At 39.9% G+C, this 27,070-nt stretch overlaps 2 protein-coding genes and 2 non-coding genes across 4 annotated transcripts; 2 read left to right on the top strand and 2 right to left on the bottom strand.

The window, feature by feature from the left end:
• The first annotated feature begins 807 nt into the window (after positions 1-807).
• Positions 808-6,961, top strand: LOC115918878. Its single transcript, XM_030993134.1, has 6 exons — positions 808-913; positions 1,881-3,171; positions 3,962-4,237; positions 4,652-4,753; positions 5,997-6,215; positions 6,590-6,961. Exons 2-6 carry the CDS (start codon positions 1,905-1,907, stop codon positions 6,859-6,861), a joined length of 2,136 nt encoding a protein of 711 aa, XP_030848994.1. The 5' UTR covers positions 808-913; positions 1,881-1,904; the 3' UTR covers positions 6,862-6,961.
• A 6,443-nt stretch (positions 6,962-13,404) lies between these two features.
• Positions 13,405-13,476, bottom strand: TRNAC-GCA. Its single transcript has one exon. It is a non-coding gene; the product is annotated as a tRNA-Cys (tRNA).
• A 1,013-nt stretch (positions 13,477-14,489) lies between these two features.
• Positions 14,490-14,561, bottom strand: TRNAC-GCA. Its single transcript has one exon. It is a non-coding gene; the product is annotated as a tRNA-Cys (tRNA).
• A 5,849-nt stretch (positions 14,562-20,410) lies between these two features.
• LOC105442223 lies at positions 20,411-25,907 on the top strand. The gene is made up of 5 exons (XM_011674143.2): positions 20,411-21,721; positions 23,496-23,771; positions 24,159-24,260; positions 25,055-25,267; positions 25,636-25,907. The coding sequence occupies exons 1-5, from the start codon at positions 20,452-20,454 to the stop codon at positions 25,905-25,907; spliced, it is 2,133 nt and encodes a 710-aa protein (XP_011672445.1). The 5' UTR covers positions 20,411-20,451.
• Positions 25,908-27,070: the final 1,163 nt, after the last annotated feature.

The raw sequence follows: 27,070 nt of genomic DNA, 5'->3' as shown, positions 1-27,070 counted from the left end.
GCTTCAACCAAGGTCTAGACTCCTCGTCTTCCTTTATTCTACTTTGTACTGTTATGATTATACTCTATTATATTTGTTCACATGTGTTTTCTGGAAGACAAATAAACTTGATACTTGACATGGTTCTGGTTCTGGATACTCCGACAAAGCGGGATCCCGCATCGCGTCAGAGGGCTGACCTGGGGGTTGACCTGGTGGAATCATTTCCGATTGGTGTTTGTGAAAAAACATTGAGTACAGAAAAACGAAAAAATTACCAAGCAAAGGTATACGTCAAATTTGTGAAAATCCACAATTTTTTTTTGCATAGCTATACGTCAATTTTGTGGATTTTCACGTCTTTGACGTAAAAATCCACAAATTTGTTGCATAGGTACACGTCAAATTTGTGAAAATCCACAATTTTTTTGCATAGGTATACGTCATATTTGTGGATTTTCACGTCTTTGACGTAAACATCCACAAATGTGTTGCATAGGTATAGATTCTACGTCAAATTTGTGGATTTTCACGTCTTTGACGTGAAAATCCACACATTTGCTGCATAGGTATGCGTTAAATTTTGCGTTTGCGTGCCCCTTAGGAGCCACCATACTATACTAATCGCCAATAACTCAAAACACAACAACAACATTGACATATTAATGGCTAGCTTCGTTCGTTGCCACGGGATTGTCCCAAACCACCAGCGCCAGCCGCACCTGCAGTGCACACACAACGCGTAAACGGCGCTCCGTGAATTGATTCAATAGCTCGTCATATATGGGAAGGGCAATCATAATATATCCGGACCACAGGTCACACGCACTAGCTTGACTTACCTTGCGAGAGGGCAACAATTCTTCATAAACACTCTAAACTTCAATGATTTTAGGAAAGTTTTCACAAACAGAATCTACGTTCGTATGAGCAGGTAATTATCAATACTATTCGATAATGATACTGATAGTCTGATAGTATCTTGTGTAATGAATGATGATGTGTTATTACAAGTCTGCACGGTTGTTGATATTTCGATCTAGGACCTAGACCCTAGATCTAGAATCTAGACCTAGAATCTAGACCTAGACTCTATATAGACTATATTTATATATATATTTGTGTTAATGGCTAATGTAATCAAATTGAAATCACAAATCTCTATGAACTACCTCGAAGAAAATGGTCTAGCCTAGGAACGTGAGACGCATCTCACGTTCCTAGACGTAGCTGTACTTTACAAGTTTATTACGAGCTTTCGGCTTGTGACTGTGAGGCCTTCTTCAGTTCAGGTTCTGAAGTACAAACACATACAAAAACAAATAGTCTACATTGTATAAACAAATATACACGGCATACAAACTTAATATCACTCAATCATAGTCAAGCATCATGAACATAGCAAAAATTAGTAAGAGAAATACTTTCGGAATAAACTTAGAAATAATTAAATCTAGAATCTATGCAAATTCAAAGTGTTTTACCTTGCTTGCGTGTTGGGCTGTCGGTGTGTTTATTCAGTTGATGTGATAAGGGGGGGGGGGGGGGGGGGGGAAGCAGACACTTTTTTTTGTCTCAAAATTTGAAAAATTGACATTTTGCTCCGTTGGGGGGGGGGGGGGGTAAGGTCACCTTTCTTAGGTCAGCCATGGCGGTGATTTATTTTATTATTATTAAAAAAAAAAAAATTATAATTAAAAAAAAAAAAAAAAAAAAAACCCAAGGGGGGGGGGGAGGGGGGGGGGGGGAGTTTTAAGGATTTTTTAGGGGGGTTTACACACATAAAAATACCAAAGGGGGGGGGGGGGTTTAACCCCCCAAACACCCCCCCCCCCCTGCGTACGCGCCTGACTACCACGTGTACCTAATCATGGAGAAATTCTTCAATGTTTATTTGACAGTGTCTGACGGCTTCTCATAAAAACATGGGGTCTTCAGCAAGTACCAGAAGGATTTCGTCAGCCAGGAAAGTTGAAGGACATTCCCCACCCAACGAAGTACATGCTGGTGGACCACTAACGGAAGGGCAGAGCAAACCGATGACCAAAGACTGTGCTGTTGTAGGTCTAGATGAAACCGATGGCGGTCCTTCACAACCGAAAGCGATTGCTTCACCGGACCTGCAAGAAGGCACTATCGACGATGCATCAAGGACATTGACTGACATTTCAGATATTTTTATCGTTGACTCTGCAGCTGCTAAAGCAAAACGGATAGAAGAGTTCAGTGACGAGGTCAAAACAAAGCTTACTCTTGTCAAAGCTAATATCAAGCACATTCAAGACTGTGAAGGTTTCCCATGCACCTCTTGTATTAAAGGGATGAAGGGTATCAACAAAATTTCATGTAAAGGCGGCATTGATCGAAACGCCGTAGGGGATGGCTTGGGCATTGATACAGACTACTGCAAAATGTTTGCTTATACGTGGACAAAGGGAGATATGGTACGGAAGATTGAAGACGCTGATCAACAAGAAGAGCTATCAGATGAGACCACACACATTTTTACATTTTATATTGCACTTTTAGCTTGTAGTTGGAACTTTACGGACAAGTCTGATTACTTCTGTTTACAAATGGAAGAAGATGGTTGCCTGTCATTGATTGTCGATTGGTTTTTACACCTCGTGAAGAGTAATAAGGCGATGAACAAATGGGCAGATGACATGATCTTTGATGCAATGAACATATTGCACAACGCCTGCAGAAGAGTACCGTCCCTCGCTCCTAAGCATCACCGGGCCGTGCCTGCCTTGCAAAAGTTTGGCGAGTCGAAACAGAGCTTGACCCAGACAATAGCATTCATGACGTTGGCAAAGCTGGTGAAGAAAGAAGAGGCCGACAAGCTTTCCACCAACTACACCTGCATCGTATCACTACTATCGCTGCTGAAGAAATGTCTCGCCGATCGTGATCATAAGGCACAGACAAGACGACAAACATCCAAGAAGAACATTGTGACCATAATTTCTCTGAATGCAGAAGAGTTACTTCAAGCAGTAGATGACCTGGCAATCAATGACAACAACAAACGGCTCATAGTAGAAAAGGGAGGCATTCCTATCCTCTCTAAATTGCTCCAACGAGATTGTTCCATGGAGGAGAAGACTTTTGCCGCCAACAGCATCTGGAGACTTGCATTTCTCAAGGAAAATAAAGAAAAACTGCAGAAAGAACAGGGTATTATCTACAGTAAGTAAACATTCTTTAATTTGTTGTCATAATCATGATGATATGGGAGGGTAATTTTAACGTTATCATTAGCGCACGAGGTGTCGTCATATTTTTTATCTCGAGTTGAAATCATAGGTTTAAAATAATTGGGGAAGGGTAGCCCCAAAATATTTGGGTTACCACCACTATATGGTGTAGTATTTTATGATTTGTGTTAAAGTGACTCTGTAACATTGTTGAAGGTTGAAAATCCTGAGAAAATTCTCAAATCACAAATATGTTTATGGTTTCTATTGAATGGGTCACTGTGCGACACCCTCTTATAGTAAATTCTCCCAACCATGAATTTTCACAACTGTTTTTCCATGAAAATAAGATGCCAGGAATGCCAGGAATGGTTTAAAGAGCCAATTCATTGCTTTGTGACAATTAACATTCACCTAAATTGTGATCTAATGGTATTAATATAGTTGGAAGAATTAAGAAATCAATCAAATCATTTTTTTTCTCAATTTTTAGTTTACACTCAAACTTTCAGAATATCTTTAATTGTACATTTAGCATTTAAATAATTTCCTTCGCACTATTTTCTCTCATCTGAACAGTGTTATCAGATCCCCTTAAGATGCGAAAAGAACAAAATCAATATATGAGAAAAAGTGAAAGAGCAGTTACGTACTGGACCCTGAAGAAGTGATCATTTATTTTCTTGCGTCGATTGTATAATAGGAAGCGTGACTTAAGGTAGGAGGTCGTTACGTATGTGTTCCAAACAGGCTATTTTACTTTTCCTTTTTTACTAAACAAGGTCTGAAGGAAAATTCCCAGAGTGAAAACGAAAAACTCCACAATGCCTGTATGGGCGCTCTCTTCGAGATCTACGAATTCAAACTTCCCGAAGGCCTGGCGCACAAGAAAACAGTTGCCGTGTCACCGCAGAAGGCGACGTCGGGCATTGCAAAGTCCAGTGGACACATCATGCTCAGCTACAAATGGGAACACCCGTCTAAACCCGTGATGCGAGAGTTCAAGAAACAGCTGCGAAAAAGAGGCTACAACGTGTGGATGGATGAAGACCACATGAGTAAGTTTATTTGCAAACACTTCTCTTAGAAACAATGATACATTTCAAACATTATGGGAATTTGGTGTTATTTACATAATCCATGTCTGTCTGTTTCATGTCTTTCATTCAAAGGTGCAACATATAATCTAAGCTGATAAATTTTGAATGAGGCCCGAGCATATTATCACAGGAAATTCACTTTAGAATAAATGTTGTATTTTAATGCATTTCTGTTTTTGTCATTCATTCAAAGTAACAGATTATCTAAGCTGGTAAAATTTTAAATACCTACTGAATTACCTACCACCTTGGATGCTAACAAAGCTAGAGTTGATTATCCATGATTTTTTCTTTTCCAACTTCTTTTTTCTTTTCTTTTTCTTTATCTTCTTTTCCTATTTTCTTTTTGTTCGCCTTCTTCTTTCATAACAGTGGGTGATAAAATCGGTGCCATGGCAGAAGCCGTAGAGAATGCTGATATGGTCATAGCTTGTATCACACGTGGTTACCAAGATAGTCAAGACTGCCGTACAGGTAAGAAAAGATTTACCTCTTCTTCTGATCGATGTTTTTTAACTTAAAGGGACTTGGTAACATTGTTCAGATGAGAGATAGTGGTTCTAAGGTAGTGACTTCAATGCTAGATGTACAATTAAAGATAATCTGAAAATTTGAGTGAAAACATACCATTATTCATGGTACAAATTGGGAAAAACTGATCTGATTGATTCCTTAATTCTCCCAACTAGGTCTAGATCTAGATCTATAGAACAATTTAGTTACATTTTAGGTGAATGGAAATCTCACAAAGCAATAAAATGGCTCTACATTCCATTCCAGACATTTAAGTGTTGACAGATTTTTTAATAGCCTGTTTTATGTCTTTCTTTTCATCGAAAAACGGTTGGGAAAATTCAAAAATGGTTGGGAGAATTTACTGTTAATCACTGTTAGAGGGTGCCTCACAAAGAAAACCATAGATATCTTTGTGGTTTGAGATTTTTTTCAGGATTTTTTGCATGTCAGAGGGTTAGTACAATAGAAGGAATATAGTAAGTAACATTTTATACAAAAATTAAGCAATTTTTTTCATCAACCTTCAGCAATGTTACCAAGTCACTTTAAAGGGAGAGGGTCGTCAGTTTCCACGTGCAGAAGTTCCCAATTCGATGACACCAGACCTGGTGGAAATACCATTAATGATTGTACAACTATGCACACAGCATACCCATAGTTCAACAAAGAAATAACCTCTAATCTCTAGGAGAGTTGGTCTTCGGATGAGGACAATTTAATATAACGACTTTATATCCTATAGGGGAATGCAAAGCATTACATAAGGCCTGTTTTGGGGTAAACACCCGAATGATGTTGAATTTCCCATGAGTGCCCATTACTATGTGTCTTTAACCTTTCATTTACCATGGTACTCAATAAGTTATCTCTCGTCATTGTGAGAAGACTGTGTCAAAGCAAGTTTAAAAGTTTCATTATTCATAACATACAGCTAAGTGTAAAATGTTGCGATTTGAATTCATCAAAATGACAAGAGAGTATCAATTTAAGGATGTGGCATAAACGCTTGATCCATATTTCTTAAAGCTATTTCTCGCCTAATTGTGGATGTGAAATCATCTCCATTGTTTCTTCACATTTTACAACTAATATAAAAACAATTATAGATCCCATTTTATGTTTACCTTCACTTTCTAACCACAACCTGACATTCTCATCATAATCAAATTTTCAATATGATGCTTTTATGTCATGTTTTCAGAAGCGTCTTATGCTTACGAATGCAAGAAGAAGATTATCCCTGTGAAGGTGAGTAATGACTTCAAAGCTTCTGGTTGGCTAGGCGGTATCACGGCAGGGAAGATCTACTACATCGTTCAGCAAGCCGAACTTGTCTCTGAGGTACTCTCCAGCATCATAGAGAAGGAATTCGCAGTGAAGAAAGAAACGGCCCAGAACATGAACTCTGCTCCCCCGGCCGGTATGTCACTTATACTGTGAAGAAAGGATAGAGAGAAAGAGAAAGAGAGATTTATAGAAGATTTTTACAGAGAGGGAGAAATATATAGATAGGTAAAAGAGAGAGAAAGAGGGAAAGAGGGAGAGAGAGAGAGATAGAAAGAGAGAGAGATAGAGAGTATTGCTACATTCATATACATACACAGTTTTTCCGCAAACCAATAGTTCATATCTTTTGTTTTTATCCTTGATTACGTGATAATGGCTACCCTGTGGATTTTTTTTAAAATCATTTTTTTCAATAAATAACTCAAATTCTATTTTGCCTCATTCTCTTGCATGCTTTTGTTAGAGTTTGTTTTTAATTTGTTATATTGTGCTTTACTTCCTTGAAAGGTCCCCCATCTCAAGAGCAAGAACCGAAGCCACCTCCAGTGGAATCTCAAGTACCTGGATGGGATTCCAAGAAGGTCCAGGATTGGCTGGCAGCTAACAGCGTCACAACACGTAACAAAGCTTTGAAAACTCTCAATGGAACCCAACTACTGCAACTGAAGAAACTACTAATCACAGCCCCACAAGCTTTCTACCAGTCTATGAAAGATGATCTTAAGGTTCCGCTTATTGATGTCCTATCACTCGCTGCTGCTCTTGAAAAACTAAACTAAGTGATTAGTATAATTTTGATGATGATGTTGCAGTGAGGTGAAAGAAAGGAGGCGAAACTCCTGTAATTTATTCAAACGCATTCGTGAGTTCTACAGCGTAACAATAGAGACTTTTAGATTGAGTGGACAAGAACACGACGAACGCCGACTGATCATGCGTGTCAACGTACTCGACTGCCCATGTTGACTACAATTAGAAATCTTTTAGATTGCACTCGACAATATACATGCATGCAGGAAGTAACACTATGAACATGACAGACAAAGAAAGAGGACAAAATATACAGATCCTCTTTCTACCCTCAACAATAGGCCATTTTCGAAATGTAACCAAATTTAATGCACAGGTCTTTGTGAAGTGCCTCAATACAAATTATTTTATTCACCTCATAGGAATAATAGTATTTCAATAGACAGAATGCAACTGCATATATCAAGTGTTGCTAGGTAGGTCAAGCCATAATGTTTGTCCAACCTGGCAACAACTAATGTATGCAGTTAGGATTCTGTCTATTGAATTACTATTATTCTTATCAGGTGAATGAAATGGTTTGTATTGAGGCACTTCACAAAGACCTATGCATTACATTTGGTTACATTACGAAAATGGCCTATTGCTGTGGTAATACATCCCTTCACTGCTATTATGTAAAAATGTGTAGAACAGGTGAATGTGCATGTGACACCTGTTCTACACATTTTTACATAATATCAGGAAAGGGATGTTCCTTTGTCTACCTGAGGAACTGTATATTTTGTCCGCTTTCTTTGTCAGTCATTTTCATAGTGACTGGTACCGTACTAGATTTAGGAAAATCAAGGTTGACGCATACTCAATCACCGACTGAGACGACGTGACGCATGCGCAGTGCCCTAAATAGACGTCACACGTTGCAGTCAAAGCTGTCAACGTGCAAATCTAAAAGTCCCTAATGGGATGTGTAGCTTAGCTTTGAAGTTCCAAGAAGGTCCAGGATTGGCTGGCAGCTAACAACGTCACAACACGTAACAAAGCTTTGAAAACTCTCAATGGAACCCAATTGCTCCAACTGAAGAAACAACTGATCAATGTCCCTCAAGCCTTCTACCAGTCTATGAAAGGTGATCTTAAGGTCCCCTATATTGATGTCCTATCACTTGCTGGTGCTCGTGACAAAAACTAAATTAAGTGATTATTATCGTATCCGGACAACTACCCCCTGGACATCCACCACCAGATAACCACCCTTGTCAACTACCTCCTAGGACAACTACCACCTGGGACAACTAACCCCTAGGGCAACCACCCTCTAGGATGACTACCCCCGGGACAACTACAGCCTGGAAAACTACCCCCGAAACAACTACCCCAAAGGACAACTACCCGTAGGATAGTTTTCCGGGGGTAGGTGTCCTAGAGGATGGTTGTCGTAGGGGGTAGTTGTCTGGGGGGAGGGGGGGGGGGGGAATTGAACGGGGGTAGTTGCACGGGGGAAGTTGTCCAGGTGTAGATGTCTGGGGGTAGTTGTCCTACGGGGTAGTCGACTGGGGATGGTTATCCGGTGGTGGATGTCCAGGGGGTTGGTGCCCTAGAACCATATGTTATTACTATTATCATTATCTAGCAATGTTTATGTGTGCACATTATTTTCTTCTTTTCCTCTCGCTCTCTCAAACCCACTGCCATCTTGTGCATATGCGTGTGTGTTTTTGGATGGTTGGATGGTTGGTGACGGCTTATGCCGAAAGGGTGGGTAGGTGGCGTCGCGTCGCGTTGACAATGCGATGATAAAGATAATGCATTAAAAAAAATTCTCTGTTACTCTTTGCATGAATGACTTCACTGAAATATATTTTTTATTAAAGACATATTTTATGCATTCTGAAATATTGAAGTTCTATTTTTGGGGGGACTTGTTATTTAGACTGGAAAGATAAGAATGTACTGAAAGAAAGGGAATGATAGCGAAAGATAGAGAGAACATCAGAGAGATAGAGAGAGACGTAAGGAGAGAGAGAGAAAGAAAGGAGAGAAGGAATGAGTGAGAAAAGGAGAGAGATAATAACAAAGAGAAAGAGAGAGAGAGAGAGATAAAGTGTGTGAGAGAGGGAGAAACAGGGAGAGAGAGAGAGAAATAAAGAAGGAATGAGTGAGAAAGGGAGAGAGATAATTACAAAGAGAAAGAGAGTGAGAGAGATCAAGTGTGTGAGAGAGGGAGAGAGAGAAATAGAGACATAATGAGTGAGGAGGGAGGGGGAGGGAGAGAAATAGAGAAGGAATGAGTGAGAAAGGGAGAGAGAAAAGAGAAAGAAAGAGAGTGACAGGGAGAGAGGAATGAGAGAGAGGGGAGAGTGACAGGGAGAGAGAGAATGAGAGAGAGAGAGGGGGGAATTTTACATTAGTTTAATGTATCGGGACAATTACCACCTGGACAATCACCCCTTGGCCAATTACCCCCCGAAAAACTTACCCGCAAAAACAATTATCCCCGGGAAAAAACCCAAATGATAACCATCCCCGAGGACAGATATCCCAGGAAAATTACCCACTAGGACAATCACCTCCTGCTGGTAATTAACCCCGAGAACAATCACTTCCGAGGACAATTACCCCTCCCTTTGTTCATGAAGGAAAAGTCTATCCTGATAATAAGTTCTTTACTAGAAATGTTTATATCATTGATTTTCGATTCAGTACAAAGTCTTAGTACTCTATAAACATTGGGCTTATTGCAGTATCCTGTGGTAAAACTAAAATAACATATACAAGGGAGCACCCGGATTTGAACCAGGGACCTCTCGATCTGCAGTCGAATGCTCTACCTGAGCTATACTCCCTCCCTGCCGATGCTAAAGTATAATAGGGCTCAGTCCTTTCTTGCAGTATTGAAGGAATATAGAAACACATGGCTGTACTGCGTGAACGACACAACTGACGAAACATGAGTTCGATGTAAACAAAACCAGACCCACGCCCACTTTTATGCATTCAGGAACTACGTAAGCTCAGTGAAGCCTATCCTAGTCCACCTAATCCAAAGGTAACTTTAAAGAGCGCCAGCTACGGTAAGTGCCATACATTTTGTTGCATTTTGAAAGAGATCAGATAATGAAAGATTATAAGGATAGTGGAAATTGCTATCTAAATGCTATATGAAGGAGTAGCAGTAGTAGTAGAAGTAGTAGTAGTAATGATTATCATAATAATGATGATACTTGGTACTTGGTACTTGGTACTTGGTTGGGTAATCCCTTTGGCAGCTCACTCAGGAAGCTATACTGGGATGGTAGGTGAGGCAAGTGGCTACAAGGAGTGTCATGAATTGCTGGAATGGTGTGTGGACAAAGCACTTGTCAATTTACAGTAAAATATGCTAAGTCCAGTGCAAGTAAAAACCAAGCTAGTAAGTTTATATGATGTGAGAACCAACGGGGGGCTGCATCATTCTGATGGAGGGTAGAGCAGCCTCCTTGAAGTTGGTTATTCCTGTTGCATTGACTGCTGAGCCTGGCAGATGGTTCCAGATCCTTATTGCTCTTGGGTAGTATGAGAACTTGAAGGAGTCGATAGTTGCAACAGGAATTACATACTTCAGGTTGTGGTCATGTCTTCCGAAGTATGTAGCAGGGATAACAATAGTTGGTGCAGGTATGGAGACAAGTCGGTGATGGATCTTGTAGAGAAGGGTGCATTGGTCGAGGATTCGACGTGTGTGAAGCGTGTCCCACCCTAGAGCTGCCACAAGAGCTGATGGTGATGTGGTGTATCTGTAGTCACGGTACACAAAGCGAGCCGCTGTTCTTTGTACTTGCTCTAGCATTTTTGTGACCATGACGCTGTGTGGGTTCCAAGCCTCCGAGGCATACTCCAATTGGGGGCGCACTAAGGCTGTGTAGTTCCTGGACTTTACATCCCTGGTACAGGGTGAGAGAGTCCTGCGAAGAAGACCTAGAGTACGGCTTGCTTTATGCCGGATGGTTTGGCAGTGCTTGTTCCAACGGAGATCAGCAGCAACCGTTACTCCAAGGTACTTGTACTCTTTCACTCTCGGAATCAGTCCATTTGACAGGTGGTATTCTCGGATGCTGGGAGTACGCTTCCGTGTGATGGTGAGGATAGCGCACTTTTTCACGTTGAAGTCCATCATCCAGTTTGAAGACCACCTGGACAGCTGTTGGAGATCGTCCTTTAGGATTTGATGGTCCTCAGGGCATCGAATCTCACGATAGAGGGTGCTGTCATCTGCGAAGAGACGCATTGTGGACTGGATGTTGTCTTGGATATCGTTGATATACAACAGGAAGAGGGTAGGGCCGATGACGGATCCCTGGGGGACTCCAGATGTTACATCCCTCCATGTTGATGTGGATCTATCAACTACGACTGCCTGTTGTCTATCAGTGAGGAGAGACATTATCCACTGGAGTGAGTCACCACTTATTCCATAGTACTGAAGTTTGGTTGACAGGAGAAGGTGTGGTACTCGATCAAATGCCTTCTTGAAGTCCAAGAAGATTATATCAGCTTGGCTACGCTGCTGTAGGATAGAGGACCAGTCGTGGACGGCTGTTGTCAATTGAGTGGTTGTTGACAACCCTCGTCGGAAGCCATGCTGTGCATCAGTGAGGATATTATTCACTGCAACATGCTTCGACACATGGCTCAGGATGATGTGTTCCATGACTTTGCAGCAAACGCAGGTAAGTGAGATCGGTCTGTAGTTGGAGGGGTCACACTTTTCTCCCGACTTGTGAATAGGGGTAACCAGTGCTTGTTTCCATTGGGCTGGAACGATGCCACTGTTGTAGCTTTGTTGAAACAGGAAGGACAGTGGAGAAGCAATCTCGCGAGCTACCAACTTTAGGAGCTTGGGTGGAAGTTCATCAGGTCCGCTGGCCTTTGAAGGGTCCAGTTGTTGGAGGCGTTTCTCGACACCAGTCCTGTGAACATGCAGGTGACCAATAGTTGGAAAAGGAAAAGGTCCTTTCTGTACAAGAGGTTGGAGCTGGTGAGGAGTAAAGACAGACTGGAAGTAGTCGTTCAGTGTCTCTGCCTTGTCTAATGCTGAGGCGCATAGTTTAGATGGAGTACGCAAGGTAGGAATACCAATGTTTTCAGAACGACATGTCTTGATGTAAGACCAGAAAGACTTTGGGTTGTCCTTAAGGCTTGCCCCGATGATGTTGTTGACGTACTCACAACGTGCTCTGTGCACATTCTTGGCAACTTGGTTCCTGAATTGTCGGTAGGCTGTCCAAGCTGTGGAGCAAGACTGGCTGTGTGCCTTCTTGAATAGGCTATCTCTCTTCCTCATCTGGCGTTTTAAAGGAGGAGTAATCCAAGGAAGATGTTTTCTTCCTTTGCTCATTTTGGAAGGAATAAGCTCAGACAAACACCTGTTCAAGAAGTTGACAATGATGGACCAGTTTGTCTCCACTGATCTTCTTTCTGGATCTGATTGGAGGAATTCCGTCGCAAATTCGGCTGCTGCATCTCTCAGTTGCTGTTCGTCAGCTTTGTGGAACTGGTAGATCTTCCTCAGGGGCTTGACAGAGATCTTTGGATTTGCAGCAAGAGTAAAAGTGACGATGCTGTGGTCTGATATCCCAGACTTTACGCACACATTCTCAACCAGGGCGGGATTTGACGTCACAACTAGATCCAGGATGTTGTTGGATGAAGGTCGGGTGACTTCCCTGACTGTTTGAGACAAGGAGTTGTGCAAAAGGATATCCAACAGCTTCTGGTGACAAGTAGAAGTGGCTGGATTTGTAGTCGACTGGTCATCCCAGTTGATGTCTGGGTGATTAAAGTCGCCGGCTATCAAGATGTTAGGGTGGCTGCGCCGGTGCCTTGTCATAATCTTGGACAATGACTGGTGCAAGCCTTCAAGACCTTGTTGTCTGTTGTTGGGGGGGGGGGGCAGTAGTAGCTACCAATATACAATGATAATAATAACAATAACAATAGTAATTATTAAAATGATAATAATAGTAGTAGCAGCAGTACAAATATTATTGTAGTAGTAGTAGTAGTACTAGTAGTAGTGAGACGAGGAACAAAGCGATCAAGAAAAACGAGAAGAGGATCATGATATTTTCTGGTTCCTTTTATCCCTTTTATGTTACTGTGTAAAACTGTTTATACCTATTGTTATGTGTTTATTATTTGAAGATAATATTTCAAGTTCATTCAGCTCATCAAGAAGAACAAGAAGGAAAATAAGAAAAAGAAGGAGAACAATAAACAGAAGAACAAGAAGAAGAGGAAGGAGGAAGAGAAGAAATTTAATCCCAAGATAGAAAGAGAAAGTGAGAGAAAGAGAGAGAAAGAGAAGGAGCAATAGAGAGAGGGAGGGAGACAGAACGAGAGAGAGATAGACAGACCGACAAACAACAGACAGAGACAGACAGCGACAGGTCGTGTCTTCACCAAAGAATATGCTTCGTATAACATGACTGTGCAATACTTCCAAAAAGAAAGCAAAGTATGTGTTCCTTTGAAGAAACGATGATACACATATCAACACAAGGGGTAACTATTTTAATTTTTAAAAAATATGGAGGGGGCACCCGGATTTGAACCAAAGACCTCTCGATCTGCAGTCGAATGCTCTACCACTGAGCTACACCCCCACACGTAACATCCCACTCAGAATTCTGATAGTTTGAAAGTGGCTTTAGCATAATTATAAAGAACGAGCAATAATGAATAAATGAAATACTTTGTGAATTAATTTTGCAATTTCAAGAACTCAGAACGAGACATCCTTATAAAGATAGAAAGACAAAGGGACATAAAGAAAAAATAGAGAGAAAGGGAGAGAGAGAGTAATTCAAGGCTTAAGCATACCTTGCTCCAAATTGAATTTACTTATTGACGTAAATTCCACTTTCGAAGTGTTCCGGGTAAAACGAAATAGGAGAAATCACAAACCAAAACAAATGTAAATGAACTCTGAAATCGAAACGAAATGTCAAGTCCATCGCTATAAGTGATTATCATTACGAAGTATCTATAAGCCAGTTCAGTGATAGTATCTGAACATAAGATACTCCTATGAAGACGAATGTAGGGTAAGTGTTCATGAAAGTTATGCAATCATTATTCATCTATGCTCCGACGGTACATTCTATGATACACAGGTGGAAGTATTATTTCCAATGGGGCAAACAAAAGATATTCATAAAGTGCCTTCATCACAGTCTTTTGCCAGTGATTATTATGAAAATGCACTAAGTGGGACTTTTTAATGGTTTGAGAGCCGTGGATAATTTGGGTCATTAATTGTGTGCATGTGCTATCAACGAACTCGTCTATTTTCAGAAAAGTACAATGACCTCTTGTCAAAGTCTTTCTGAGTAAGAAAAAGGTTCGACATATTCATGATATTTATAAACATAAAATCATGTCATTTTACACCAATACATCATCTTACTTGCAAATGAACCTCTCTCTCTCTCAGGCTCTCACTCTCTCTCTCTCTCTCTTATTCTAAGTTGTATGGAGAGGGAATTTTGGGGCAGGCTTCTTTGCTAAAAACACATGTTTATACAATTGATTGTCGATTCAGTACAAAGTCTTAATACTCTCTAAACATTGGGTTCATTGCATTATATCCTTGGGGAAAAATAAAATAATGTTGACTAGGGGACACCCGGGTTTGAACCAGGGACCTCTCGATCTGCAGTCGAATGCTCTACCACTGAGCTATATCCTCACCACAACAATACAATGGTATAATAGCACTTAGTCCTTTTCTGCATTATTGAAGGAAAATAAAAGCCAAACATTTTCCACAGTCTAACTTATATACGAACTGAACATGATAATAACAAACTTGTTATCAATTGATAAACAAACATATTAAATCACAGTATAAATCGTTATTCATGCACAACCACATAATATAAACATATTTCACGCTGGATATACAGTTATTTCATGAACTAAAAACATAAACAAGCATAGTTACTTTTTCAGAATAAAACACATTTTCTTTCAATTTTTTTTCCTTCCTATTTCTCACCATATAATTTATACAGAATTGAAGTTATTAGTCTTCCCTTTATCTTATCAAAATACACCATCTACCCCACCCCCTTCCGAACCCTTTCTCTCTCTCTCTCTCTCTATCTATCTTCCTCTCTCACTATACTTGTATGGAGAGGGAATTTGGGGCAGGAGTGGTATTAATAAAGGCAGAATATTTTTTCGGGGGGGGGGGGGGGGTGTGAGAGTGGTAATTGTCCTCGGGGTAATTGTCATTGAGTGGCGGTTTTATTCGGGGGGGGGGGGGAGGGGTACAATTCCGGACCGGGGGGGGGGGGTAATTATCTGGGCGGTTAATTGTCCTTTGGTGGTAATTTCCCGCTGGTAATTGGCCGGGGAGGGGGGAATTGTCAAGTGGGTAATCGTCCTAGAACTAGAGGGGGAGGGGAGGGGGCGCATAAGGCTAATGTCCGAATAAAATGCTGATCAGTGGGATAAGACGACCAGTGTGATAATATGACACTTCTATATCAAAAAGCACTTTCATTATCGTTATCTTTCATATTCACTGTTTCAAATGTAATGTAGCTGCTTTTTTCTTCAATGTATGTTTCACGACTTTCATATATGTTTAAACACCTCAAAGTTTGCACTTTGATATTTACGATTCGTTGTAGACCAAGAATGTTGAACCCGTGGGTATTCTAAAATGTCTGAAAACATTTTGAGCCTTTTTGAGAGTTCAGCTAACGCCAAAAGCCAACTAGGAAGACGGACGATAGGTGTTTGTTGTGCCCTCTGACAACTTGTTCGAGGTTCAGGAGAGCGATAGTCCACTATTTCTTTGATTTGTAGGGCTAGTAAATGTATACTTTTGTTTGATGATTGTTTTACCTGACTGCTAAGAACGTCAAAGAAAACAAGAAAACAAGCAAGGGCTTTGAGTCCTCTCCGAGAGACTTGTTTATGGGGATTAGTGCCTTATCAAAGGGCACAAACACACTGACTTGGCTTCGAACCTGGGACCTCCCGATTACGCGACCACTGCTCTACCACTGAGCCATCGCATGAACAGGAGAAAAAGAAAATAATTTCTTTGGAGAGGGCTTTATACCAAGTTCAAAGAAAAAAAGAAAAATAATTAAAACCTTCCGTAAAATGCGTATCGCCTTTATGAGTTAAAATGGAATAAGTCTCCAAAGACTAATTCATGAATCAACACATTGGCTTTATGGCCCACACGTAATTTTTTATACCGGCGAGAGAGAAAAAAAGCCCACGAGTCTTTATTTCCATTAATTGCTGGAGAATTAAATTTAAATGGGGCTCCCATAACCCGTTTGTCTAGATTGACACCTCCCAGTTACCTCCCCGACAAAAAAAAATCTTCTTTTTAAAAATTAATTCGGTTATATATACACAGAGAAGACGTTGTTTAAAGTGCTAACAGTTCATTACAATTAAACAGCATGTTGAATTTTTAAATAGGTCTTATTACTTGTAAACAACACTTTTAAACGGTATTTTGATTGTGCATAATCGTTTCCAAACATAGAGGCCCGAATTCACAAAGCAAGGTTTGAGCTCAGACCAAGGTTTGAGCTCAACCTCCTTTTGTTAATTCTTTACAAACCAGGTTTGTAAAAAACGCGTAAAACGCGTCATATGACGTACGAAAACCAAGGTTTGTCGACAAACCTCCTTTGTGAATTCGGGCCACAGAGTACAATGCTAATTAGATACGAACTCAAGCTAAGCTAAAATAACTTAGTTTAGCCGCAGAGGGAGCTAAAAAAGTATGACAAATCTTTCAATGGGTTGAAAATTGATCGCGGTTTTTCTGGCTTGAAAATGACGTCACCGCCTTTCAGACACACACAATGCGGCTTTTCGTGGACAAATCCCGCATCCGGGATGCGTCTTATTTTTTCGTACCACGGCAAGGCCAGATTGAGCTCGCGAGGGGAACCTGCGCATGCGTACTCGCGAAGGAAACCAGCGCATGCGCACGTGGAATCCGGTAGGGTGATTAATAGGGTGATAGTAATTATACAAATTATTCTTTTATCAACTAATCGTTAGCTCAATCGGTAAAGACAGCGTGATACCAAAATAACTTTGGAGTTGACGTGAGGGTTCAAATCTCTGTTTATTTATTTTTTTGGCCTTTATAAATAGTGAGGCAAAGCAATACATAATCAAAGTACAAGTGTTTGTGACCTCCTTGCAAGCTTTCCTAGCTTGTTTTGTATGGAAATGAGTTCATACTGGAATCTGGGCTCGCCGTGGTACGAAAAAATAAGACGCATTCGGGATTACCTCAATGCAGCTTTCCTGCATGCGGTCTTACGTTAAAAAGCCGCGGCTTCTCGCACATGAGAATTAATCCAAGGCGCATTACGCAGATGACAATTATCCTTGATTACGTGATTACGTCCCTCAAATTAGCAAGTTCATAGCTTCAATCCTTATATTTGTATTACAATCCATTATCACATGGATGGTGCTGATGTTGGTGAAAATGATGGTTAAAGTTAAAATGAAAATGAAAATGAATTATGTTGATGTAAATATACCTTACACAGAATATGTATGTATTGTGGATAATCACCCCTGGAGCGATTAGTATCTCGGCCATCGACGGGCAGCCTGTTGCCTTGTTTATGTTTACTTAGCAACCGACGAAGCTATGATTCAATACGTCACAATCGCATATATTCTATAAATGCAATTTATTGAATACGGTTTATACTATGAAGTGCACAGGATGAGCGCATTTTTGGCGACCAAGTGGATCAGCGTGGTATGGAGGGGGGCGTTTCACAATGCCTGCTTTCATTGACAAACGAAATCAGTGACAAATCTGTTGATAACCAATCAGAAGCAAGGATTTCAATAGCTTATAACAAAAACTGTAATTTGTCATTGGTGACAAGTTTTGTGAAACGCCCCCAAGGTTAGTGTGTAAGGAATATCAAACAATTAAGGAAAGGTATTATTCAAACACGTTCTCAATAGTTAAACCAAAAATGACATTGAAATAAATTGAAGGTAAAGTAAACGATAGCAACAAAAGTGCATGCAAAACACACATTTACTTGTACTTACATATGTGTGTATGCAGGCGCGTACGCAAGATTTTTTCAAGGGGGGGGGGGGGGTTTAACATTTACAAATCGGTCCGAAAATTTCGCAACGACTTAGCCGACCGATGAATATGCGGGGGGGGGGGGGGGGGGGGGAGGGGTAAGAGGACACTTTTTTTTTTTTTTTTTTTTGGTCTCGAAATTTGGAAATTTGACATTTTGCTCAGTTGGGGGGGGGGGGGGGGTAAGGTCACCTTTTTTAGGTCGGTTGTGGGCATAATTAAAAAAAAAAAGGGGGGGGGGTTGTAGGGTTTTTTAGGGGGGGTTTACATACATAAAATTACCAAATGGGCGGGGGGGGGGGGGGTTAACCCCCAACCCCCCTGCGTACGCGCCTGTGTGTATGTGTGTGTGTGTGTGTGGGGGGGGGGATACGATACGATACGAATACTCCCTACAGAGTGGAGAGGGTGCATATTTGGTACTGGAATAATCACAGGAAAGTACTTTGGCGTAATCACTGCATTGGAATGTCAGTACGGTCACACGCGCTTTAGTGACCCGTATGAAAAACCAACCTGTCTATAAAGATCAAATTTTTCGTTAAAATGGAAACTAGTTCAAAAGAAAACCATGCACATAAACCATCTGCCTATAAAGACCATTTCTGTCCCGAGTCCATTGAGTGTTCGTTATGCATTTCTATATACGCATGCGGCTTATGTATTGCAACATCAACAATAGAACGGCATGATACGGAGTTATGATTTTCAATGGCCAGCACTTTATTGGCAAAGAATTTTTTCTCGTCCAAATAAACCCTTCACGGACTTGGCTCTGTGCTTATTTGTAATAATTTAACACGTGGAAACTTTCAGTGCTATCTGTTTATACCCGTGGGCCCTTGGCTACTTGTTTTGTTTGGGAAAAAGATATTAATCGTTATAGTAAAATGAAATTATGAGGGACTTGCAATTGGTACTAATTTAAAAGCAGATGTTTCTGTTTAATTTTGGGAACGCAGCCGGTTTTAAGCAAACATTTCCCCATGACTTGTCCTAATTTGGATTTGTTATGACGATTAACATCATTATTGTAACTTCAAAAACAACAATATCAATATCAACAATAATATATTATCATTTTTGCAAGTAATATCAACATAAATGGTCTGATCTGTATGTGGTAAAACCTTGATAACTTCATCACTGGCTCCTGACCGTAGCCCTCAGCGACAGATTTCATTCATAAAAAGGCTATCGCGAGCTAATTATCATAATGGTTTCGCTCGTTGCCATGGGACCGTCACAAAGCAACAGTCTCACCACCAGTGCACAAGCAACGGCGCTCCGTGAATTAATTCAATAACTTGTTATATGCAAGGGCAATTATATATATGCGGACCAAAAGCAATTGACTTACCGTTGGAGAGGGCAGTACTTTTAAATAAACACTCTAATAAACATAAGCTCATTCAACACTCCATTGCTTGTAGAAAAGCTTTCACAAACAGCATCTACTATCGTCTAAGCAGGTAATATCTATAAAAGTCATATTTGATAATAAGATAATAATAGTTTATTGTGTATACGAATGATGATCTGCACGGTTGTTGATATTTAGATTTTGTGACAATAAACAACTGTGGGCTAGCCTACATATATCATATATATAAATATATGAATAAGCCAGCGAGATGATCAACCATTTGTTTATATGACAATAGGCCATTTTCGTAATGTAATCAAGTTTAATGCAGAAATATTTGTCAACTGCCTCCATACAAAGGATTTTATTCTTGTGAAACTAATAATTTTATGTCAATTAAATGCGAACTATATACTTGATTTGTTGCCAGGTAGGACAAACATTTTGCCTTGCTCTTCCTAACAATACGAAATGTATGGATGTTGTATTCTAACTAATGAGATATCTTTATTTATTACTGGTTTGTACGGTGTTTCTTTCTATTTTTCTCACTATTTCTTTCCTGTATATCACTCATTTCCTCTATATATTGTATTTCTTGGTATCACTAACCCACTTCTACTCACCCCACACATAGATTTGCATGTAATATCTATATATGGTTTTGTATGTGTTATTGTTTAATTAAAAAAAATGAAATTGTATTTTGATATTGTAATTTTAAGCAGGGGATGATCCCCGATAAACCTAGCTCTGTGGTTTTGATCACCCCCTCTGCAGGTTCATCTTTTGTTGTAATGCTTTTGTATTTGATTGTAATTTATACTCTCTTTATGAATCTGTGGAAATAAATGAAATTGAAATTGAAATTGGCGAATGTAATATTAATATTGAGGCCCTTCACAAGGATGTATGTAATACATCTGGTTACATTGAGAAAATCGTCTTTGTGAGATCTATATCAAGAACTATTGTATGTAGTCATCTGCACGTCATCACTAAATTCCCATTTTTGGGGTATCTACTACCACATTTACCTAATCCTAAATATATTTTTATAAACTTTATTGTTAATTTGACAGCTCCGGATGGTTTCTGATAAACATGGGGTCTTCAGCAAGTTCTAGAAGAATTTCGTCAGCCAAGAAAGTTGGAGGACCCCTGGCGGAAGGGCAGAGCAAACCGTTGACCACAGACGGTGCTGTAGTAGTTACAGATGAAACCGATGGCGGTCCTTCACAACCAAAAGCGATTGCTTCACCAAACTCCAATGGAAAAGCGGATGCTCAGAATGTCGCGATTCAGCAAGAAGGCACTATCGACGATGCTTCGGGGACATTTACTAACATTTCAGATATTCTTATCGTTGACTCTGCAGCTGCTAAAGCAAAACGGTGCAAAGAGTTCAGTAACGGGGTCAAAACATGTCTAACTCGTATCAAAGCCAGTATCAAACACATTCAGGAGTGTGAAGGTTTCCCATGCACCTCGTGTCTTAAAATGACGACGGATATCACGACAGTTTCACGTAACAGCAACATTGATCGGAACGCTGTAGGGGATGGGATAGGCATTGACACAGACTACTGCAAAATGTTTGCTTATACGTGGAAAAAGGGAGATATGTTGAAGAAGATCGAAGACGCTGATCAACAAGAAGAACTACCACATGAGACCACACAAATGTTTACATTTTACATCGCACTGCTTGGTTCCGCCTGGAATTTTACGGACAAGTCTGATTACTTCTGTTTACAAATGGAAGAAGATGGATGCCTGTCTTTGATTGTCGATTGGTTTTTACACCTCGTGGAGAGTGATAAGGCGATGAACAAATGGGCAGATGACATGATGTTTGATGCGATGAACATATTGGAGAACGCCTGCAGAAGAGTACCGTCTCTGGCTCCTAATCATCACAGGGCCGTGCCTGCCTTGCAAAAGTTTGGCGAGTCGGAAGAGACCTTGACACAGACGATAGCATTCACGACGCTGGCAAAGCTGGTGAAGAAAGAAGAGGCCGACAAGCTTTCCACCAACTACACCTGTATCGTATCACTACTTTCGTTGTTGAAGAAATGTCTGTCCAATCCTGACCATAAGGCAAAGACACGACGACAATCATCAAAGAAGAACATGGTGACCGTTATTACTATTAATGCAGAGGAGTTAGTTCAATCTGTAGATGACCTTGCCATCAACGACAACAACAAACGGCTGATAGTAGAAAAGGGAGGCATTCCTATCCTCGCTAAACTGCTCCAACGAGATTGTTCCGTGGAGGAGAAGACTTCTGCCGCCAACGGGCTATGGAGACTTGCATTTCTCAAGGAAAATAAAGAAAAACTGCGGAAAGAACAGGGTATTATTTACAGTAAGTAAACATTCTCTATATTTTTTTCATAATCATTATGATGTGTGAAGGTAATTTCAACGTTGCGATGAAGCGCACGAAGTGTCGTCATAACGATCCAAGACTTGAGATAATTATGATCGGTTTATTTGTGCTTAAGTTGAAATCATAGGTGCCCATAATTGGGGAGGGGTAGCCTCAAAAATATTTTGGCAACCACCACGATATGCATAGCAAGATTGAGGAAGAAGAGGGGGTGGGGGGGGGGGGGGGAGCGGAGGGTTAAAGTAGTATTTTGTCTTTTTTTGTTTAAGATGAGTAAAGAACAAAATCCGTATATGAGAATGAGTTAAAGTGACTTGGTAACATTGTTAAAGGCTGATGAAAAAATTGCTTAATTTTTGTATTATATTTCTTTTACTGTACTAACCCTCTGGCATGCAAACAATCCTGAAAACATTCTCAAACCACGAAGATATCTATGGTTTTCTTTGAAGGCGTCATTGTGCAACAACCTCTAACAGTGATTAACAGTAAATTTTCCCAACCGTTTTTCCATGAAAAAAGACATATCTCAGGCTATTAAAAATCGCTCAACACTCAAATGTCTTGAATGGTATGTAGAGCCATTGAGCCAATGTATTGCTTTGCGACGATTTGCATTCAGTGACACCTAAAATGTAATTAAATTGTAATAATATAGTAGGGAGAATTAACCCTAATCAGGCCGGGGGGGGGGGGGCATTGTGCCCCCCCTCCACGATTCTTCCGATTGCTCGGGAACGCATATGGATGGCGCCCCGCCGCCCGCTGACCTTGTTCTTTCGAGTCTTGGGCATCTTTAACAAAAGAAAAAAAAAAAATGAAAATCGGACCTTTAGTTACAAGGTCACGTGACCTATTGTCTTTGCATGTGTACAAAACATATGGAAATGCCATTTTTCCTACAAATAGATTAAACATGGTTATCTGGTCTTGTTTAAAGTTTAGGTGGTTGTTTTTGGAGTCAAAATAGAAATGAAATAAAAAAAAAAAAAAAAAAATACATAAGTTAAAAAAAAAAAAAATACATAAGAAATTATCAAAACAAGAGATAACATAAGGAATAAGCTGGCTCTTCCAAAAAAAATTGTCGTATTTTTATTCTAAATGGTCTAATGAATATATGTACTGGGAAAAAATGCTCAAATATGAATAATATATGATTTATGGGTAAAAATGTGATTTTATGACCTTATTTGCATAAATTACCATAAATATGCAAATAAGTACATTTTTCAGAAAAATGAAATTATCATATTATTCTATACACTTCAATTGACATGCGAGCACATTTTCGGGAAGATCGGCTGCTTCAAGGCCGAGATCTTAAGGGGGAGCCATAATGCCCCCCCCCCCCCCCGGCCGTACTAAGACCTCAAATAGCCCTGCCTTTTTAGGTTAAGGTATCGATCAGATCAGTTTTTCAAAATTTGTATCATTAATAATTTGTCAATTTTCACCCGAATTTTCAGATTATCTTTAATTGTACATCTAGCATTGAAGTCACTACCTAAGCGCCACTTTTTCTCATCTGAACAAAGCTACCAAGTACCTTTAAAATATTGAATATTCCCCTCGTAGACACTAATAACATAAAACGTTGTGCAGTGACGTAATGGGCCCAGAAGAAGTAAAACAAAATAAAAAATCGTCCATTGTAAGAGAGGAAGCATGTCTTGTGTTTAGGGCTAGGAGGACGTTACGTATGTGCTCCAAACAGACGATATCACATTTTCCCATTTCACAAAACAAGATCTGACGGAGAATTCCCAGAGTGAAAACGAAAAACTCCGCAATGCCTGCATGGGCGCTCTTTTCGAGATCTACGAATCCAAACTTCCCGAAGGCCTGACGCGTAGGAAAACAGATGTCGAGTCACCGCAGAAGGCGACGTCGGGCAGTGCGAAGTCCAGTGGACACATCATGCTCAGCTACAAATGGGAACACCCGTCCAAACCTGTGATGCGAGAGTTCAAGAAACAACTGCGCAAAAGAGGCTACAACGTGTGGATGGATGAAGACCACATGAGTAAGTTCATCTGCAGACACTTCTCTTAGAAACAATGACACATTTCAAACATTATGGGAATTTGATAAGCTGACAAATTCCGAATGAGGCCCGAGCAGATTATCACAGGAAATCCACTTTAAAATGATACTGTTATTTTAATGCATTTCTGTGTTTTGTTCATTCATTCAAAGTTGCAACATATTATCTAAGCTGGTGAAATTTTGAATAATATTTTCTTATTTGAGAATTAGATTACCAGCTTGGCTGCTGGTAATTGTATATAACTCATATTTCTTTTCTCCACCAAAGCTCGAGCTTGATTACCATGGTACTTCTTTTCCTACTTCTTTTATCTTTTTCTTTATCTTCTTTTCTTCTTGTTCTCCTTCTTCTTTCTCGTCTCAGTGGGTGATAAAATCGGTGCCATGGCAGAAGCCGTAGAGAAGGCTGATATGGTCATAGCTTGTATCACGCGTGGCTACCAAGATAGTCAAGACTGCCGTACAGGTAAGAACAAATTTACCTCTTCTTCTGAGCAATGTTATTAGACTTAAAGGGAGAGTGTCGTCAGTTTCCGCGTGCAGAAGTTCACAATTCGATGACACCAGACTTGATGGGAATACCATTAATGGGTGTAGAACTCTGCACACCGCATACCCATGGTTCCATAAAGAAATAACCCCTTGTGTCTAGGAAAGTACGGATGAGGACAATTTAATACAACGACTTTATATTCTATAGGGGAATGCAAAGCATTACACAAGGCCTGTCGGTCATAAAACTGAAGGCTGATCCTGCAATGATTTTCAACACCTGCTTTTGGGGCAAAGACCCGAATGGTGTTGAATTCCCCATGAGAGCCCACTATTATGCGTCTGTAACCTTTCATTTGCCATGGTACTCAATAAGTTCTGGTTATCCCTCGTCATTGTGAAAAGACTGTGTCAAAGCAACTTTAAAAGTTTGATTATTCATAACATAAAACTAGGTGTAAAGTTTGGGGATTTTAATTCATCAAAATGATAAGAGAGTGACGAGAGGACACACACAGTCACATGCACGGCACATATTGGATATAAGGAACTAAACACTTATGTGGCATGAACGCTTGGTCCATATTTCTTAAAGCTATTTCTTGTCTGATTGTGAATGTGAAATCACCTGAAAAACTATATCTTTTCACATTTCAGGAGTGACATAAACACAATTAGAGAGCTTATTTTATATCTACCTTTACCTTTTAACCTCAATTTTGATTATAAAGCAATGTTCAGTATGATGCCTTTATGTCATATTTTCAGAAGCGTCTTATGCTTACGAATGCAAGAAGAAGATTATCCCTGTGAAGGTGAATAATGACTTCAAAGCTTCTGGTTGGCTAGGCGGTATCACGGCAGGGAAGATCTACTACATCGTTCAGCAACCCGAGCTTGTCTCCGAGGTACTCTCCAGCATCATCGAAAAAGAATTCGCAGTGAAGAAAGAAACGGTCCAGAACGTAAACGCTGCTCCCGGTATGTCACTTACACTGTAAAAAAAAGAAGTATATAGAAAGAGAAAGAGAGATTTATATAAATAAAGAAAGGGAGATATATAAAGATAGAAAAAAAAAGAAGAGAGAGAGAGAGAGAGAGAGAAAGAGAGAGAGAGAGAGGCATAGAAGCATAACAATCGTTACAAGTATACCATGATATTTACAATTTGTATCATCATGTACCTTTTTTCAGTGAGTACAATTAACCCAGTTGGAAAATCAAGGCGTAAGAATTGAAGTAAACTATATCAGCTTTGCAGATAAGATTACGTTTAGATTCTGTGATATTTTGTCAAATTTGTTAAAGTTTGTTTTTACATTTTTATATTGTGCTTTTTTCCTTGAAAGGTCCTCCATCCCAAGAGGAAGAGCCGAAGATAACTGCAGTGGAATCTCAAGTACCCGGATGGGATTCCAAGAAGGTCCAGGATTGGCTGGCAGCTAACAACGTCACAACACGTAACAAAGCTTTAAAAACTTTCAATGGAATCCAACTGCTCCAACTGAAGAAACAACTGATCAATGTCCCACAAGCTTTCTACCAGTCCATGAAAGATGATCTTAAGGTCCCCTATAGTGATGTCCTATCCCTTGCTGGGGCTCTTGAGAAACTAAATTAAGTGAATATTATTGTATCCGGACACCAACTCCCTGGACATCCATCCCCCGGATAATCACCCCCAGTCAACTATCTCCTAGGACAACTAACCCCTAGGACAACTTACCCAAAGTCAACCACTCTCAAGGATTACTACCCCCCCCCCCACCGGGACAACTACCGCCCGGACAACTAACCCCCTAAACAACTACCCCAAAGGACAACTACCCCCTAGGATAGTTGTCGTAGTGAGACGTTGTCTGGAGGGGGGGGGGGGGGGATAGTTGTCCTATGGGGTAGTTGTCCAAGGGGGTAGTTGACTGGGGGTGGTTATCCGGTGGTGAATGTCGAGGGGGTTGGTGTCCTAGAACCATATGTTACTACTATTATCATTATCTAGCAATGTTTATGTGTGCATTTATTTTTCTTCTTTTTCTCTCACTCTCTCAAATTTACTGCCATTGTGTGTGTATGTGTGTGCGTGTTTGTTTGTGAATGGCGAGGGAGGGGGGGGGGGTCTTAGATTGCTGTATTGATCTGCATATAGTTTACCTAACTTCCTATTTTCGGCCTGCCTCAAAACATTTCAATATGAGCTTTTTTACTCTTAGTCAGGTTCCCACATTTTGCTTTAAGACTTATCGAATCTAATATTTTTAAAGAATTTGCTCTTTGACCAAGGAAAAACAAATATAATGCGAACCTTTTAAAGAAAAAATGATAACTTGGTAAGCATTCTGATTACTTTTGCTAAATATATTATTTATAAGAAATACGTTAAACATTACAAAAACCCAAATAAGAATGAATGGTAAACTCTTTTAACTGATTTGAAGTATGAATTGATGTCACATTAACATTCTAAAACAAGAGCAAAGTTTGATGAAAAACTGGTAAAAACTTTGACTGATATGCTCAGATAATGTTTTGATTTTATATGTATACATGTTGTTCTGAACGTTGTACATTGTAGATATGTGAAGTAAGGTTCACTGAAAAGGTTAAAACGAAAAAAATCAATTAATATTTTATGAAACACCAACAATTGATTCAAAAGTCTTTTTTTTAAAATTTCTATTTACGAGTATGTGTAACAAGATCGACAATAATTTATGAGCTTTATTATTTCTTGATGGTTATTCCGGGAAAACTTATTTATTCATTCACATTTCTAACGATCTTAAT

The sequence above is a fragment of the Strongylocentrotus purpuratus genome, unplaced genomic scaffold (genome assembly GCF_000002235.5).
Source record: "Strongylocentrotus purpuratus isolate Spur 01 unplaced genomic scaffold, Spur_5.0 spur5_scaffold_20, whole genome shotgun sequence".
In the NCBI taxonomy this organism is placed as follows: Eukaryota; Metazoa; Echinodermata; class Echinoidea; order Camarodonta; family Strongylocentrotidae; genus Strongylocentrotus; species Strongylocentrotus purpuratus.
This window is presented reverse-complemented; position numbering and strand designations above follow the sequence as displayed.

What these genes read in the sequence shown, in the direction of transcription:
- LOC115918878 (XM_030993134.1), top strand. Translation starts at nt 1,905, where the DNA reads ATGGGGTCTTCAGCAAGTACCAGAAGGATTTCGTCAGCCAGGAAAGTT. An exon ending in AGAACAGGGTATTATCTACA is followed by an intron (nt 3,172 to 3,961) that starts GTAAGTAAACAT and finishes TTACTAAACAAG; the next exon opens with GTCTGAAGGAAAATTCCCAG. An exon ending in TAGTCAAGACTGCCGTACAG is followed by an intron (nt 4,754 to 5,996) that starts GTAAGAAAAGAT and finishes TCATGTTTTCAG; the next exon opens with AAGCGTCTTATGCTTACGAA.
- LOC105442223 (XM_011674143.2), top strand. Translation starts at nt 20,452, where the DNA reads ATGGGGTCTTCAGCAAGTTCTAGAAGAATTTCGTCAGCCAAGAAAGTT. An exon ending in GATGGATGAAGACCACATGA is followed by an intron (nt 23,772 to 24,158) that starts GTAAGTTCATCT and finishes TTCTCGTCTCAG; the next exon opens with TGGGTGATAAAATCGGTGCC. An exon ending in TAGTCAAGACTGCCGTACAG is followed by an intron (nt 24,261 to 25,054) that starts GTAAGAACAAAT and finishes TCATATTTTCAG; the next exon opens with AAGCGTCTTATGCTTACGAA.